The sequence below is a fragment of the Pseudonaja textilis genome, chromosome 1 (assembly GCF_049901715.1).
Source record: "Pseudonaja textilis isolate UNSWEBS1 chromosome 1, rPseTex1.2, whole genome shotgun sequence".
Classification (NCBI taxonomy): domain Eukaryota; kingdom Metazoa; phylum Chordata; class Lepidosauria; order Squamata; family Elapidae; genus Pseudonaja; species Pseudonaja textilis.
Genome location: NC_141990.1, coordinates 221,700,694 through 221,717,248, shown reverse-complemented (window position 1 = coordinate 221,717,248; position 16,555 = coordinate 221,700,694). Strand labels below are relative to the sequence as shown.

Genomic DNA, 16,555 nt, shown 5'->3' with positions numbered 1-16,555 from the left:
TTCCATAATAATTGGTTTTAGTTTTAGATATTCCAGATGCTATTCTTAGTTCGTTTCTCCTGGAAATTGAATGTTTCATCTCATAAATCAAAACACAAATAGAAACACAAATGCCTCTTAATTCCCTTTGGGTGAGATTGTTTTAAGTGAAAATGGTAGTCGCAGTTTCTGCGAAGAGGTTATCTTTTGGCAGGCATTCTCCCTTTCTGGTAAAATCTTCTATGATGAATGTTGGAATGAATATTTTTGACATTTTGTCTTGTCTTGTAGCTCCCTGGCATCACATTGAAAATCTGGATCTTTTTTTCTCTCGTATATCCTTACCTGATTGCAGGGACAAAATTACTGAACACCAAGGAGAATTCCATTTATACCAAATTGGAAATCACTTAACAAGGAGCCTTTTAACTTCAGGATTAAGAAATTATTACAATAATAAACCATAGTGACATAAATTAGGAAATAATTGATAGATTAGTTGCATTCAACAGAGTACTATTGTAAATAAGTACGTTAAAAAACTAGAGCGTGTTTCAGTTTCAATTATACAACATATAAATTATATATGTATAAATGCACATATATTGTATATTTCATTTAGAAATGATCCTTGCAACCAATAGATTCCTCACAGATAACAAAAGATACAAGGATGTAAACTGTACAGACAAATAGTCCTCAATAACCGCCAATGACCCTGGAATTTTGGTTGTAAGTCTTTGTAGTTGTTAAGTGGGTCGCCAGGTAACCTGACTTGATTTTGTGACCTTTTTATAGAACAGTCATAAAGAAGTCATTGGGGTTATTTAATGAACTAGGTGACTATAAAGTGAATCCATTCTCCTGAATGGATGATTTTTTTACTAGAAAGCAACAATAAGTGCCTGAAACTAACAAAATAATTTCAAATGCCATGTGGCTGCAACCAGTCATGCCAAGTGCCCCAAATGCAGTCACATTACTGTGGTGGTATATAGCAGTCATAACTTTGAAAATAGGTCATAAATAACATTGGGGAGGGAGAGGTCTGTCATAATTTCCTACGCAAGAAGAACTACCTGCACTTTCAAAGGAAATTCTTTATGAAGAAAATTACTGACTCCCTACCTCAAGTGATAACTACTTAATATTATAGCAAGGCAGTTAAAAGTGGGAGAGAAAATACCATTTCTAAGTCACAGATTAAATTGGGGGTAGATTCTACAGCTAAAAATTTGACAATTCTCCTTGACTATAATCTTCACGTCTATAACCTGCACCAGAAGAATGGCTTCACATGCATGCTTATCAGTGAGATCTTTGAGTTAATGTGAGTATAATTTTTTCCTCCCTGGATTTGTAGAAATAATTTTTAAGTTCCTATGAGCCCTCTTGTCAATCAGAAGGTGAAAAATATAATAATCTCTCACCTAGGTTGGTGATACTTCGCAATGCACAATTCCAGTTACCATATTTTTAGGTTTATAGGATGCACATTAGCTTTAGAGGAGGAAAAAAAAAAAACTACCTCTGCCTCCATTCGCTGCCACCGCAGCCCATTCACCGCAACCCATTTATCGCCACTGCCGCCGCCCATTTGACTTCACTGTGGCCCATTCGCTGCCACCATGGCCTGTTCACCACTGCCCGTTCACTGCAGATTGCCACAAACAGGCGGTGGCGGTGGTGATAGGCAGTGGCGGCGACAATCCCTACCGCCTACAACAGCTGATTGGCACCCCACCAACCCTCCCCATCACAGTGCTCACTCTATAAGATGCACAGACATTTCCACCCACTTTAGGTGGGGGGGGGGGTGCATCTTATAGTCCGAAAAATACGGTAAGAAATCGTGTCTTGATGTGCTGACTCAGTTCGAAAATTGATCATAGGAAACCTCATACTTTCTGTTAGCCCAGGTCCTTTCCTGGACACTCTCGCCACTCTTATCACTCTCCCGCTGGTGCCACAAGTGTTGTTCAAGGTCCATCTGGTCCAATCTAATTTTTCTTCTTTGTTCTTATAGGCAATTCATCTTTGTTGTGGCCTTTACTACATTCCTTGTCAGCTGTGTTGACTATGATATTCTCTTTGCCAACAAACTGGTGAATCACAGTCAGCATTCCAGTGACCCAGTCAAGGTGACTCTGCCAGATGCTTTCCTGCCTCCCAATGAGTGCAGTGCCAGGTAAAGATAGCAGTGACTAAATACAGCCACATCCTTTGTTCATCTTTGTGAGACTTAATACAAGATCTCCCAGATAAGCAAGTTCCCGAGCGTCATAATCGGTAATGCTCCGTCTCTACTGTATGTTGAGAAATTTAGCTTCTAGTTAGAAATGTTTTCAGTTGTTTGACTTGGGGAATGAAATATTACATGTCCCAGCTTGTACACTGGCTAATTTGTGATTCCCAATAGCAGTTACAATGGATCTTAAACTTCATGTATTATTTACTTGCAACAGTTTTAATAAGGTTAGCTAGCCTATCTTTGGTCTTCTATTCCCAGTCAATGGACGAACCACACATGGGGGAGGGGGGAATCTGTTTTAAAAAGACCACTTTCATATTTTTAAACTTGAATGTACGCAGTATTGTTTATCTGGATGTACATTCAATTTATTTATTTTTTATATTTTATAATTATAAATTATAATTCTATTTATGACATTTGGTTAATGTTTTGAATCATCAAGGACCAGTTTGACTGGGAGTGAGTAGGTGATGTCATATGATTCATAGAGCTTTGTTTTGTTTATGTAATGATGTCCTTGATATTTTTCCCATTAGTCTTACCAGCCCAGTTGCTTTGGTTATTGGTATCTTCATATTACACATTCTCCAGATTTTGCTAGAGTTGCCTGAATTCTGGTAGTGGGAGAAGAAAGAGTTTATTCATATTGCTAAAGCATAAAGGCAGTAGCTATTCTTTCCCATCGGTGACTCAGTCTCTCTTTTCTCTCATAGAATCCAGGCCAATGGATTTCTTCTCTCCATCCTAGTGATTGCAGGGGTCTTCTGGATTCACCGGCTGATTAAATTCATTTACAACCTATGCTGCTACTGGGAAATACATTCTTTTTATGTGAATGCGCTCAAAATTCCCATGGTAAGCTATTGAGATTCCCTTCACTAAGAGTTCATTCAAGTGGAAAGGTACCTGAGTGAAACTTTTTTGTTTAGAGGCCTTATGATTTACCAGTGAACGCAGTGTCTTTTCAGGCATCCCAGGGACACCTGGCTACTGGGGAGTGGGGTGGGGTGTGGTGCTGGATTAAAAAGCCTGTTCTACTACCAGCAAGGTAGTAGATGCATTCTTTTTTTTTTTTACAAGTATAAATGTCTCAATCTTTTATTATAAGATTAACCATAATGCACAGTACTTGTATAATCATAAACAATTCCAATAATCAAATCCCAAAGCTAAATTTTTGTTTCTTTTTGCCATTGTTAAATGGTACAACAGTCATCAGTACTGGTATTGTCTGAAATAGAAATAACATTCTAGGTGAAATAGTCATCTTAATCATTCAAATTCTACCCAACATGGACAACTGTTGTTTGTCCTACCTCAGTAAGTCTTTTTTACCATCATTCCATACCTTAGCATAGTTATTCTGAAACTGCATACAATTCACATTAGTCAATGTAACCCCTAGATATTTAACCTTCTCAATTTTAGAAGCCATCGTTTTCATCAGAGTCTCTTGGTCTTGTGTACTCACTTTTTTTTTTATTTTAAAAACAAAAGTTTTGGATTTACTTACATGCATTCTAATGCACCAAAGTCTTTCACTTTCTTCATTTCATGAAGTGCTCAATACCATTCTGGGGTTCTTGCAAAACCAAGTCAAAAGCCTTCATTGTATAAGCCTCTTTTTTGGTTTTCAACCCTGTTATTTTCTCATCCTAATATTTTCAATTAACACTTAAAAATCAAAGATGACAAAGAACATCCTTGTCGTGCCCCTTCTGTATTTCAAGTGATTTAGTTAGATTCTCCCCAAAGTTGAGATCTTCCAGTGTTTTGAACACAAAAGAGCAAATAATCAAAAGTTTGCTCTGCTTCAAGAAAAATCAATGCCGCTTGCTTCTCATTGTCCTGTTGCAAATACTCTATTATAGGGACACACGCACACACACCCTGCCGGTCTGAGGCCCTGGGCCAGGCTGTAGCCTGTTGGAAACTGGCCTGTGTAAGTGGCAGATGAGTGTGTGCAAAGCTGCATTTGTGCAAGCAGCAGGCATTCACAAAGCTATCCCTCTCCCTGCCGCTGCGGGTCCACAGAGCCGGAAAGATTCAGGATTGCTGCTTTATTACATCCAATACAATTTCCACATTATCTTTTAATTGTCTTTTGAGTAAAATTTGATCATCTTGTAAAATCCTTTTTAGTTTATCAGCCAATATTGTTGTAAATATTTTATAATCAGTTAAGTAGATATACATTCTTGTCAAAGTAATCAAGAGGAGATAAGAACTTGCTCCATGTTTTAAAACCCTTCCTCTCCCAAAATGCCTCGCAAGTCTCTGAATTTACTTGCTATGTGCTGCTCCTTAGTGACCTTTCTTTGCAGTTATACAGTGTTGCTTGGTTTTTCCAGTCTGGTGACGATCCCATGGAAGTTTAGTTCTGCCCATTGATCCATCTTGCTCTTCAGATTTGCTTAGTTGAGTGGCAGGGCTGTTATACTCTGCAGCTGCTTTTCTGGATTTGCCGATATCTATTTCTAGACCCTTGGCCAGCTCTGTTAGAAGCTGAGTTTCTTTATTACGAATTTGCTTCTCTATCCCCAGGTCCTGGGAATGTTCAACTCAAAATTATAGAACAAGCAAGCAAACGAAGTAATGCAGAAAAGATCTCTGTATGATTTTTTTCTTGGCTGCTATGCATGGCATCACCCTTTCAAGTTTAAAATTAGATGCCTTCATTTTATATACTTGTGACTGGGAATCTGCATTGGTTTTTTTTTGACATAGTTAAATTTGACACTTCAAAAGAAAGTTGACTGAAGTTCCTTGAGATATACAAGAGATTTTGGAATTAAATGCTTGTGAAGTGATTGGCATTTTAGGAGCAGATCTCTATAAATAATAAGTGAATAAGTGTTATCCTTACATTGGGATATAGGAAGAGGACAAAAGAACTGACTAGGTACAAGACTAAAAACACTTGTTCTGTACATACCGTAATTCTCAGACTGGAGGATTCACAGAAGCTCGATTCCTAAAGTCTACATGGATATGTTGGGTTTTTTTAGGAATTAGCATAGGAAGTGGTAAAATTATCGCCTTCTTCTAGTCAGTTCAAGGAAAGTTATTCCATTGGCCCTTATCATACCACTGATTATATCCTCTGTCTACTTACTTGCAGTCCAATTTGCCCTACTATACCTGGCAGGAGGTACAAGCACGGATTATACAAATCCAAAAAGAGCACCAGATCTGCATTCATAAGAAGGAGCTGACGGAACTGGACATCTACCACCGCATCTTGCGCTTCAAGAACTACATGGTAGCCATAGTGAACAAGTCACTCCTGCCTGTGCGCTTCCATCTTCCCCTACTGGGAGACACTGTCTTCTACACCCGTGGTCTCAAGTACAACTTTGAACTCATTTTCTTTTGGGGTCCAGGCTCGCTCTTTGAGAACGAATGGAGTCTGAAGGCTGAGTACAAGCGTAGTAGCAATCGCATGGAGCTGGCTGATAAACTGGGCACCCGTATCTTATGGATTGGCATTGCTAATTTTCTCCTTTGTCCGCTTATACTTATATGGCAGATTCTTTATGCTTTCTTCAGTTACACTGAAATTCTCAAGAGAGAACCAGGCAGCTTGGGTGCCCGTTGCTGGTCTCTCTATGGCCGCTGTTACCTGCGACATTTCAATGAGCTGGACCATGAGTTGCACTCAAGACTTAGCAAAGGCTATAAGCCAGCTTCCAAGTACATGAACTGTTTCATTTCTCCCCTGTTTACTATTGTGGCGAAGAACGTGGCCTTCTTTGCTGGTTCTATCCTTGCTGTCCTCATTGCCCTCACAATTTATGATGAAGATGTACTAGCTGTAGAACATGTTCTCACAACTGTCACCATCCTGGGAGTGGCTGTCACTGTCTGCAGGTGAGTGGGAATGGTTGGATTGAAGCTATCATGGTTTGGGAGGCTTTCTTTATGGTTGGAGAATAATAACTGTTACTATGCAGGTAGTAAAAGCAATCCATTAATTTAAAAGATATATATTAAACACTAAGGGCTCTTATGTTTGCTCCCTCTTTGATTTTACTGCTAGAAGACAAATTAGAAGTGTCACTCTTTCCTATTTTAGCAGTTATGCCTGGAACATTTTAGAGTGCCATGAGTCTGAGACTTAACTAAGCCTCACAATTCATGTCTTTCAGTTCAGTTAAGCAAAGGCCTTTCCTAATTCATTAATCACGATGGCAGGATGCTTTGAAGTTGACTTCATTCTAATGATTGTGTCATAAAACTTTGAGAGGTCAGGAGACAAAACCTGGTTTTTCAGGAATCTTAAGACTTACTTGACACGTGTTATTAGGGTTTTTTTCCTGAATCTAACAGTGGTACAGTTGTTCACTATAAAGTGCATAGACACTGTAACTTTATAGCAGAGAGAAAAAGGGTACTAGTTGTGGAGTCACCAGTTTACTTAAGGGAATTGAAACAGAAAAAGAAAGTGGAAGAATTAGCAAATAAAGAGATGAAATAGGAAGAAACAAACAGGATGCAAATAATTGAGAGGGGCCCTCGGTGCTCTCTGAACTTGGTTGTTTTCTTCTAGATGTTTCATTACCCAAACTAGGTAACGTCATCAGTGCTAGTAAAAAGTGGGGTTTGCTCTCAGAATATATTCTAGTGGCTTGCTAGAGAGCAAACTCCACCCCTTATTAAGATTGATGATGTTACCTAGTTTGAGTAATCAAATGTGTAAGAAAACAATCAAGCTCAGAGAATACCAAGACCCCTTTATTTCAACCCCGAGCTACAAATATTCTCCTTTATTGATATAAATAATTGCAAGTTGAAGGTTTCTCTTTTACATTGTTGTTTATGGATCAGCATTTAAATCAACCTGGCATTTTATGAATTACAATATATGTTGTATATGTTCAATGGTTAAAAGGGTTCTGGAGAGATGTAATCTGCAACCAATGTCATGTCAATTAACAATTGGCATTGGAGGAATTATTAAAAGATTGCCCTACATGTAAACTAACATTGCACTTGATAAAACTTTTTTATAGAAAAGTAATAAAATCTGAAAGTCTTCAAACTAGAAGATAATGGTACAATTTGTTTGCGGGACAAAAAAAATTGTAAGATTAATTGCCTTCCTCCACAATGAATACATGGATTAGAGCTGCCTGTGCTGTGTCTGAAGAACTAAGAATTCCTATATAATCTTTATCTGTAACCTGTCCTTCCATTACTATAAAAAAAGAAGAAGTGTAAACAGTAGCAATATGCATTCTTTGCCAACAAGCTACTTCCTGTCTGCCGCTGCTTCTCAAGGGATGTGGAACTCCTTGGCTCCAGTTTATGTGGCTTGTGCACCCTTTCTGTCCCTGCAGGTCCTTCATCCCAGACCAACACCTGGTTTTCTGCCCTGAGCAGCTGCTTCGGGTGATTCTGGCACATATCCATTACATGCCTGACCACTGGCAAGGAAATGCCCATCGTTATGAAACCAGAGATGAATTTGCTCAGCTCTTCCAGTACAAGGCGGTAAGATAGGATAGGTTCGAGGGTGGGAGGGCCCTGTCAATCAAGAGAGGTCCCGAGTAGTTACTAGTTATAAACAAGATGCTTACATAAGAATCTCCAGAAATTCAGGGACCTTCTCATTTGGAGTAACAGTCGTGCTTGTAGTCATCCTGAGCTATGTTGGTAATATTCACTGTGGTGTTTTCTGAGACTGAATGGTTTGTTTTCTGTGTTCATCAAAGGTGTTCATTCTGGAAGAGCTGCTTAGTCCCATTGTGACGCCCTTGATTCTCATTTTCTGTCTGAGGCCCAAAGCTTTGGAGATCATCGACTTCTTCCGCAACTTTACAGTGGAGGTGGTGGGTGTGGGAGACACTTGCTCCTTTGCCCAAATGGATGTGCGCCAGCATGGGCATCCTGCAGTAAGTCCCACCAAAAGTTAAAAAATTGGAAATTAACTAGGAATTCAGAAAAGGCCGTTCTTCAATAGGATGTTAATGGAATGGAAGTATACCTGAAAAGTAATTTAAATCACAGAGCACAGAAGTGAGGGGGTCAAATAATAAAATGCAGCTTACATGTGGAGGTAATTGCTTTCACTCTGTCAGCTAAGTTATCAAGGTACAAAACAGTATTTTCCTCTGCTGTAGCCTTAAAATACTGTAAAAGCCTAATCACTCTTTCAGGCTCCTGGTACACTTGTGAATTTCATTTTCACAATATGAAATGTGGTTTACATATCAGATGTACACTGTTCGTAGGTTTTTTTTAAAGAATAACTGCATACTGGAAAAAATAATGATTCTAGGAGAAGCCGTTGTATTATTTTTTTGCTTGCACAAAATCAAGTAAATACGGATGGGGGGGATAGTTAGCTCTGATACTTCCCTGAGCTCTGCTCTGATTGTTTTGCAGTGGATGTCAGCTGGGAAGACAGAAGCCTCCATTTATCAGCAAGCTGAAGATGGCAAGACAGAGCTGTCCCTCATGCACTTTGCCATCACCAATCCACACTGGCAACCACCTCGGGAGAGCACAGCTTTCATTGGTTTGCTGAAGGAACGGGTGCACCGTGATAGCAGCCTGGCATTGGCCCAGCAGGCTGTCTTGCCTGACAATGCACTTTTTACCTCTATCCAGTCACTACAGTCTGAATCTGAGGTATCCACACAGAAGACGATGAGAACTAACAAATGGCAAAGCTACTTTTGTGAGATGTCTTGCCCCCATACAGGAGAGAATTGGTGTCTCTTTGTAGAGCGTTGAGAATGGGGGGACTGTTTGGGAATCTAAGCCAAGAATAGTGTTCTTGCTGGTTAGGCTGAGAAGAACCAAGGCACAGTGCCAACTATGTGTAGTCATTTGCTCTGTGCAGTGACTCCAGTGGACTACAGCTCCCAAACACTTTTATATATTCTAAGTTGACTTGACCAGTTCTGCATAAGGGCTTTCCTCACACCTGTGGTACTCTTTTCACCAGAGTAGCATTATCTCAGTTCATGAGAAGCCATCTTTGTTGCGAGAACTGTTGTATAGGCTGAAATCTTCCATGTCCTGCTTTGAGTAGGTTTCTTGTATTCCATCTTTCATTTGCACTTCTTAAAACAGAAACAGGCAATCTAGGAGCTGCAAGCAACATCTTCTAGCAGTCCGGAATAATTCAGCCTCAATTCCAGTAATACTCCCAAATTCTGACACTGCCATTTTGCCCTTTTTTTTTTTTTAGGAATTTAAAGATAAGAACAATAGCAATTTGTTTTTGTTTGCAGATGATTTTTCACCTCATTTTCAAAAGCATGAAAAAAAAATTAAAAGATTTTTAGCTGTTTATTTTCATTCATCAGTGAATGGCCTCCTGTGGCTCTCAGAAAATCACAAAGTTAAGCCCTTGTCCCAAACCCTTTAGAAGTAGCCAACCCCAGTCCTCACAGTATTTCTGTTATTGACACTCATACAAGTTTCAGGTGCCTTCTGTGGAATTTCTATAAAGGTTTCCCACTGAGCCTCATTGAATCGCTTGCTTTCCTTTTCTCTATGTAAAGAGTCAACTATCCGGTTTTAATATCTTCCAGAAAATCCCACATGCCTTCTAGGGTTGGGATTGGTGAACGGATTAGCTTTCAGAATGGGAGAGTGAGAGTTTTCAGCTCTGCCCATTGCAGGTTCAGAGCTAAAATTGGAAAGGGATGGTGAAATTCTAGGGACAAACATGGGGAGAGAATCCTGCTCCTGAAGAATTAAAATCCCTCTTCTCTTCTGTCTGCAGCCACACAGTCTGATTGCCAATGTGATTGCTGGCTCTTCGGCACTTGGGTACCAGACAATCCGTGATGCACAGACTTCACGGCACCTATCTGCTGTCTCTGAGGTGGCATCTGCTTTGCGTTCCTTCTCCCCTCTTCAGTCTAGCCAGACAATACATGGCAGTTCCCATGCTGATGGTGCCCAGCTTCGGGGACATGGTGCAATGACAGGCTCAGGGTAAGATATAGTGTGTGGTAAGCATCTCCTGGAAAAATTCTTAGAGATCAATAATCTCATCAATATTTTATCTGGGATGCTTTGAGAGTATATTCTGAGGAGTAATTTTTACTCGATGCTTTTCCTAGTAAAGAGGAGGGAGGGCAATGTCATTTTTTCCTCTAAACTGAACATTTTAAGGCCTTTAATTGTCCCTTCCTGCACCGTCTAGATCTGTTTTGTATGATTGAAGCTTCATAAAATTGGTCACTTCTCCAAGGCTTCACAAAAGCTGCTTTGTATTTTGAATGTGTGTTTTGCAGTCCCATTCTGGATGATGTGGAATCATAAGCCCATGATTGTGTACCCAGTTAGAATAGAGCTGCAAAGCATATATATGATTGATAAAAAGTTTATTTAACAGATGAGTGCTGGAAGGTGAGGCAGTCTTTCTGAATATCAGTGTTGTTGTTTTTTTCTACCACCACATTTTGATTCTTTCCTTCACTTTGGCTGCAGGGTGGATGCCAGGACAGCAAGCTCTGGCAGCAGTGCTTGGGAAGGTCAGCTCCAGAGCCTAATTCTTTCAGAATATGCCTCCACTGAGATGAGTCTGCATGCTCTCTATATGCATGAGGTAATATGATCATAATGACTTACGCTGGGGGTATTTGTGGGGCAGGGGAGAGGAGGAAGTGAAAGAAATGACAGTGGTGTGAAGAGGTCATTGCATATATGTGGCCATTTCTGAGCTTGCCTAAGGCATTGCAGCTTAAATAACAATTAATATGTAAATATGTCTAAATCTAAAAGATTTTACTTTATTTATTTTATTTTGTCAAGTGATTACAAGATAACAGGTATAAATATAAACATAGTTATGAATACATGAAATGGATACACATAAGAAAAATAAAAGAAACAATAGGACAGGGACGGTAGGCACGTTGGCGCGCTTATGCGCGCCCCCTGCAGACCTCTTAGGAAAGGGGTGAGTTCAGTAGTAGACAGTCTAAGGTTAAAGTTTTGGGGGTTTGGGGAAGAAACTACAGAGTCAGGTAGAGTATTCCAGACATTGACCACTCTGTTGCTGAAGTCGTATTTCCTGCAATCAAGTTTGGTGCGGTTTACCTTGAGTTTGTATCTATTGTGTGCTCTTGTATTGTTATGGTTGAAGCTGAAGTATTCATTGACAGGTAGGACATTGCAATATATAATTTTATGTACTATACTTATATCACATCTTATACATAAGATGTGAATATGTATTGTTATGTTCATGTTTTATTTATTCAATTGTAAGTTGATTTGGTGGCTCATACCATGTAACAAAACAATACATAATAATAAAGATAAAAAGTACACATGGCGTGTTGACACTTCGGCATCTAGTTTGCTGGAGATGACACTGATTTTGAAGTCTTGGCTTGAGGCCAGAAAAGTCTTTGTATACTAGCGCTGCATTACAAAAAGGAAACGGAGGCAGAACAATGAAAGATATAATGGTGAAAACATAAACTATATGGGATTTATTTTACATTTAATCTTAATTTTGAAAGTTAGCTTCAGCATGATTTATATTGTTATTAGGGCTGTCCAGTATTTTGGATTCATCTGGGAAGCCAAAATAGGCACATTTGTTTCAGGATTCCCGCTGCTGCAGGAAAGCTTATGTCGTAGCTACCTTGTCCTAGACCCAAGTATGGCTGTTTTAGTGAATCACATATGGATGTTCAATCATGCTTTCAAAGAACTTTTCTCAGTTACAACCAAATCATTGCATAGCTCTGATGATTACTCATGAATTTAAATAATGTTTCTCAAGTCATTTCTGAAACATTTAGAACTGTATCCATATTTCTGGAAGGGCGCTTATATAACTGTGGACATACGTTGTGGATTTTGCTGTAAACTCAAACTTCCTGCTAGCATAGGGAATTGCGCTTGTATTATCCTAAAGTATCAAACTGAACTCAGGATCTGCGAAATAAGAATCACATCGTAAGAGATCATATTGGAAAACTTAAGGCAAAACTGCATCATACACTGTAGCTAGATGCATTTACATTTGAATGTTAGGTAACAGAATAGAACTGAACCTTCTGTTTGTACAGACGGGGACTCCACACACATATGTAGGACTGCAGGGCAGCTAATTTCAGGTCTGGAGCTAGATTTACTTGGGACCTCTCCATAACCTTGACTTGACTAAACACAGTCCCACTTTGTTTATTAACTCATTTTCACAGCTGCACAAGCAGCACGCCCAGTTGGACCTTGAACGACACTTGTGGCACCGGCGGGAGAGTGATGAGAGTGGCGAGAGTGCCCAGGAAGACCCAGAGGCCCAGAGGAACACCCCTAGCAGCACCATGCCTCGCTCAGCCAGTTATCCGTTTGCCTCCCCGCGCCAAGTTAGTGATGAGGCCTCTGCTCTACAGGCAGGCTTCCAGCGCCGTTATGGAGGTGTCTCGGGTATGTATAAAGTCTGGTAAATCCACGGTCATCCTGCATTCTTCAGCCAGAAGGGCTGAAATGACTTTTGAATAAGCCACAACTGAAAATTTGTTTGCATGATACAATGAACCATGATTTGCAAACCATAGTGAGTAGGCCTTGAATTAACTTCATTGTTTATCAATTATACATTAGGGCCTTATTCTTTCATTATTCTCAGATTACTAAGGGTAGGAGTTATTTTAAATATTAAATCCTACAGAGAACCTCTTTATACTTAATAATATGGCAAAAGCAAGAAGCAGAATGTGCAGTCCTTGTCATAAGATGAGGCTGCCCTGAGACTCCTTGTCAGCTTCTTAACTTTTGTTTCTATAGTTCTTGTGAACTATAGGTGAACATGATCACATACAGAATACTTGCCAAAAGTAACAATAATACCATTGTAAGCTTGAAAAGTTTCCCAAACGTTCCCTTTATTGCTTCTATAGCTGAAAGCTTCCCCCCATAATTTTTACTCTTATTTTCTCTTCTTAATAAGTTACAGTGCTTTCTTCAAGCAATGGGTGAGTTCCATTCCATTCCTTCTGTCCTATTATAGACCCTGGTCCAGTGAATAGGGCTCCATCACACTTTGCTCGGCTGCCACTTGGGGGCTGGGCAGAAGATGGCCAAGCTGCTCGACACCCAGAACCTGTCCCAGAAGAGAGCTCAGAAGATGAGTTGCCACCTCAGCTACACAAGGTACAGCTTGTTTTATTCCTTGGTATTAGCAGTGGGTGTGGTGTGTGTTATCTCCTAAAAAGAAGGAATTTCCCATATCTTAATAAGTAGTTATTGGGGACATGAGGACCCAGATTGTTGGGGGCAATATGCTGACTCTGTAAACCTTAGGGCTGTAAAGCGGTATATAAGTCTTAAGCGCTGTTGCTATTAACAGGAGGGTCAAGGACAGCAAAATAGCTGGCGTGACCATGTATCAAAACCCACCCACCCCTTATTGACATGCATCCTACACAGCCCATGTTCATGAAAAGGAGTGATGCTTCAATTGCCTAGATGTAGCTGTCGATTTCACATAGTTGAACACACACACACACACACGCACACGCACACACACACACACACACACACAGCCTAGTGGTAATGCAGCGCTGCACATTGCTACCAAGAACTGTTTTGTCAAGGGATATATTAATTGATTTTGATGTAGAAATGGAAATGGGTGTGCCACCGACCTTAGAAGGGCATGTATACTGGGTTTTGTTTCTGACTAAATCAGTATCCTTCCTGTCAAAATAACTGCCTCTGTCTTAAACAATAACCCCTCCCTCCAGGTGTAACTGTGAAGGCTGAAGATCCAATGGGGGTTCCAGACCTGGGGCCTATCTCGGCTGGTGAGCAGTGAGTTACCCTGCCCTAGAAGATATGGGTTAGCTCTAGCACCCATGGCCTGGACATCAGAATACAAGGGTAACCGATGTGATGCTGTCAGTGGTGCCTTTTGGGGTGGGCAGAACTCTATCCAGACATGCATCATACCGGTGATGCATTAGCTGTGCATAGGCTGGGGTGTGTGTATTTACATATATTGTCTGTATCTACATACGTGTTGTCCATGTTGGAGAACCATCCAAGACCTGCACAGAATGCCACAGAGCACACAAGAAATGGGTGAGACAAGCAATGCTCAACCTGCCTGATGAAATCATCTTCAGTTGGGAAGAGGACCTGCTTGTGGATCCTGTTCAGCAGCCAGAAGAGCTGCTCCGTTGTCTAGACTACAGCATGACTAAAGATGCAATCAGGATGTAGATTTGGACTCAGGAAAAGAAGGGCTGTGAGAGATTATTTTTGTAACAAGAATTGAGGGCCAGACTTCCTCCACCCACTGACAGAGCCTGACTCAACTGAAGCGGTCGCACACAGCAAGGGAATACATCATCTTCGATTTTTCCATTCTACATAGATGCCAGACTAGAAGAAAAGAATACCCCTGTGGTGCCATCATCACTTCTATCATAGGATTTGCCTTTCTTGGGGCATAATTGATTTCTCATTGCTTGGGGGCCATATTCATTTCATGTCCTACCCCGCCCATATCAGATCACAGGTTTATCATGGTAATGTTTGCCTGAGACAAGATCTGAAGTGATCAAAGTCAGCTTTATAAAATAATGCCCAGCCTAAAAGCCTTGAAAGAAACTCTGCTCTAAAAGCCCTTGATTCTCCTGCTGAGACTCAGAATCAAGAATAAGACTTTGTACTCTGTGTGGGTGTGTATATGTATGTGTCTATGTGTGTGTGTGTGTGTGAGAGAGAGAGAGAGAGAGAGAGAGAAAGACGAGTGGAGATTACCAGTGCTTATCAGAGGCATGATAGGCATATCATATTTAAGTAATTCTTTAATATCCTGCTTGGCTTCTCCAAATTGGTGCTGCCCCATTCGTGATTTTCTTTTTGTTTTCCCTTTGGGTGCCTTGATGGTAATTATGCAGCTCTCATGGAAATACCATATGCCAAAAAAAGCTATCTTAAAACTCAAGAAGGGATGACTTTCATGTTTTTACAAAAAGAGTTAATTAAACTCACAATTCAACAGATAAAGCCCTATTTCAGACTGTCTACAGAAACACTGGTGTTCGATTCTTGCCCTTGCTCTTCTTTCCTTTCTGTATTATTTGTAGGCTAGCTGGGCCTAGTTAAGTAGTAGGAACCATTGTGGTTTAAAAAAAACCCACTATTTTTTCTGAATTTCGTTTTTGGAGAGCCCATAGTCACAATGGGTCATATTTTAAATTCTCATTAGCCTTTTAGGTAATGATCAGTGACAACCACTACCTTGTGTTAAAGAAGTAAGTTATCCCAGATAATATATTTTGTTTTCATTGTCGCAGACTAGGCTGTGCAGGATCCCATAGCTGATTTTTCTGGGGATGTTTCATGTTTGGGAAAGCCAGATTCCTGAATTTTATATACTTTCCTAGGGGTTTTTGAAGGAAAACAAAAACAGATTATGTATCCTCAGTTTTCCACAGACTTGTTTCTAGTTCATGGCTCAGTATTTTCCTGTACTCATCATTTCTCTCCCAGTAGTTTTATCAAGTATCTATGGGATAGGGAAATGTTGTTGAGCTGCTACTGCAGAGTGTTGTCTGCCAAGAAATAAAAGAACTTTCAGTAACTACCCTGCAGGTGCTGTTTCTTGGCCTGATAAGAGTCGTAATCTAGGATATCTGGTGTAGGACCACCGCTGACCTATAAGGTGCCTTTGTGCAAAAAGCTTTTTACCACCAGAGCATCAAATCATGTCAGTGGTTTCCCAGTGCTTCAGTCTCCCTTTTCTTCTACAGCACATGTGCAGAATAGTAACTAAAATAACTTCGTCCTCCAAACCAATTGCCTGCAATGTGGCACTGGGATACTACTGCTCCCATAATTCCCTCCCCTCACCCCAGTGTCATGGTGCCTTTGTACAATGCACAACTCACGCACCTTCGTGTGGCTGTGGTTTAGTTCTCTAAGTTGGGTCGGGATGGTTTAAAACTACAGATACAGCTAGGATCAGCATTATGCCTACTCCTCATTAGTATACGGAGAAATCCAGCAATATTGACATATCCCTGTAGAAAGAAGAATCACTTTGTAGGTTGCTGCTTTGAATTGTGCTGGTCAAGTATGGGCTCTTCTTCAGCCTCCATCTTGACGTAGCTTAGCCAAAAGGATAGCAGGGGAGGCAATACTAGCAGTCATGCATTCTTCTTATCTTTGCTCCATCTGCATCTGCATGGAATGGCCACCTTCTACCTCCACATTTATTTGTGGCATTAGGGAGGCCAGTTTGTATGTGAATAATGCAAGTGGTTTGTAAAGCAGAGCTGATTGTCCAGCTTCCTGTACAGTATCTACTGAATAAAGGAGGTGTTCTCTGAA

General features: G+C 40.4%; 1 protein-coding gene and 1 long non-coding RNA gene across 3 annotated transcripts in view; one reads left to right on the top strand and one right to left on the bottom strand.

The window, feature by feature from the left end:
* Positions 1-16,555, top strand: part of ATG9A (autophagy related 9A) — a 21,287-nt gene extending 4,732 nt beyond the window's left edge. For both annotated transcript variants that reach the window (XM_026708109.2, XM_087920596.1), the window contains exons 6-18: positions 271-314; positions 1,245-1,309; positions 2,006-2,167; positions 2,947-3,088; positions 5,355-6,103; positions 7,573-7,726; positions 7,948-8,127; positions 8,621-8,866; positions 9,972-10,186; positions 10,685-10,802; positions 12,415-12,640; positions 13,224-13,366; positions 13,960-16,555. In XM_026708109.2, the coding sequence (XP_026563894.1) occupies positions 271-314; positions 1,245-1,309; positions 2,006-2,167; positions 2,947-3,088; positions 5,355-6,103; positions 7,573-7,726; positions 7,948-8,127; positions 8,621-8,866; positions 9,972-10,186; positions 10,685-10,802; positions 12,415-12,640; positions 13,224-13,366; positions 13,960-13,965 (2,450 nt within the window). In that variant the 3' untranslated portion in view covers positions 13,966-16,555. The remainder of the gene's footprint in view (positions 1-270; positions 315-1,244; positions 1,310-2,005; positions 2,168-2,946; positions 3,089-5,354; positions 6,104-7,572; positions 7,727-7,947; positions 8,128-8,620; positions 8,867-9,971; positions 10,187-10,684; positions 10,803-12,414; positions 12,641-13,223; positions 13,367-13,959) is intronic.
* Positions 222-3,846, bottom strand: LOC148128035 (uncharacterized). The gene is made up of 3 exons (XR_015740843.1): positions 3,747-3,846; positions 2,776-2,847; positions 222-324 (listed from the first exon to the last, which is right to left on the bottom strand). It is a non-coding gene; the product is annotated as an uncharacterized LOC148128035 (long non-coding RNA).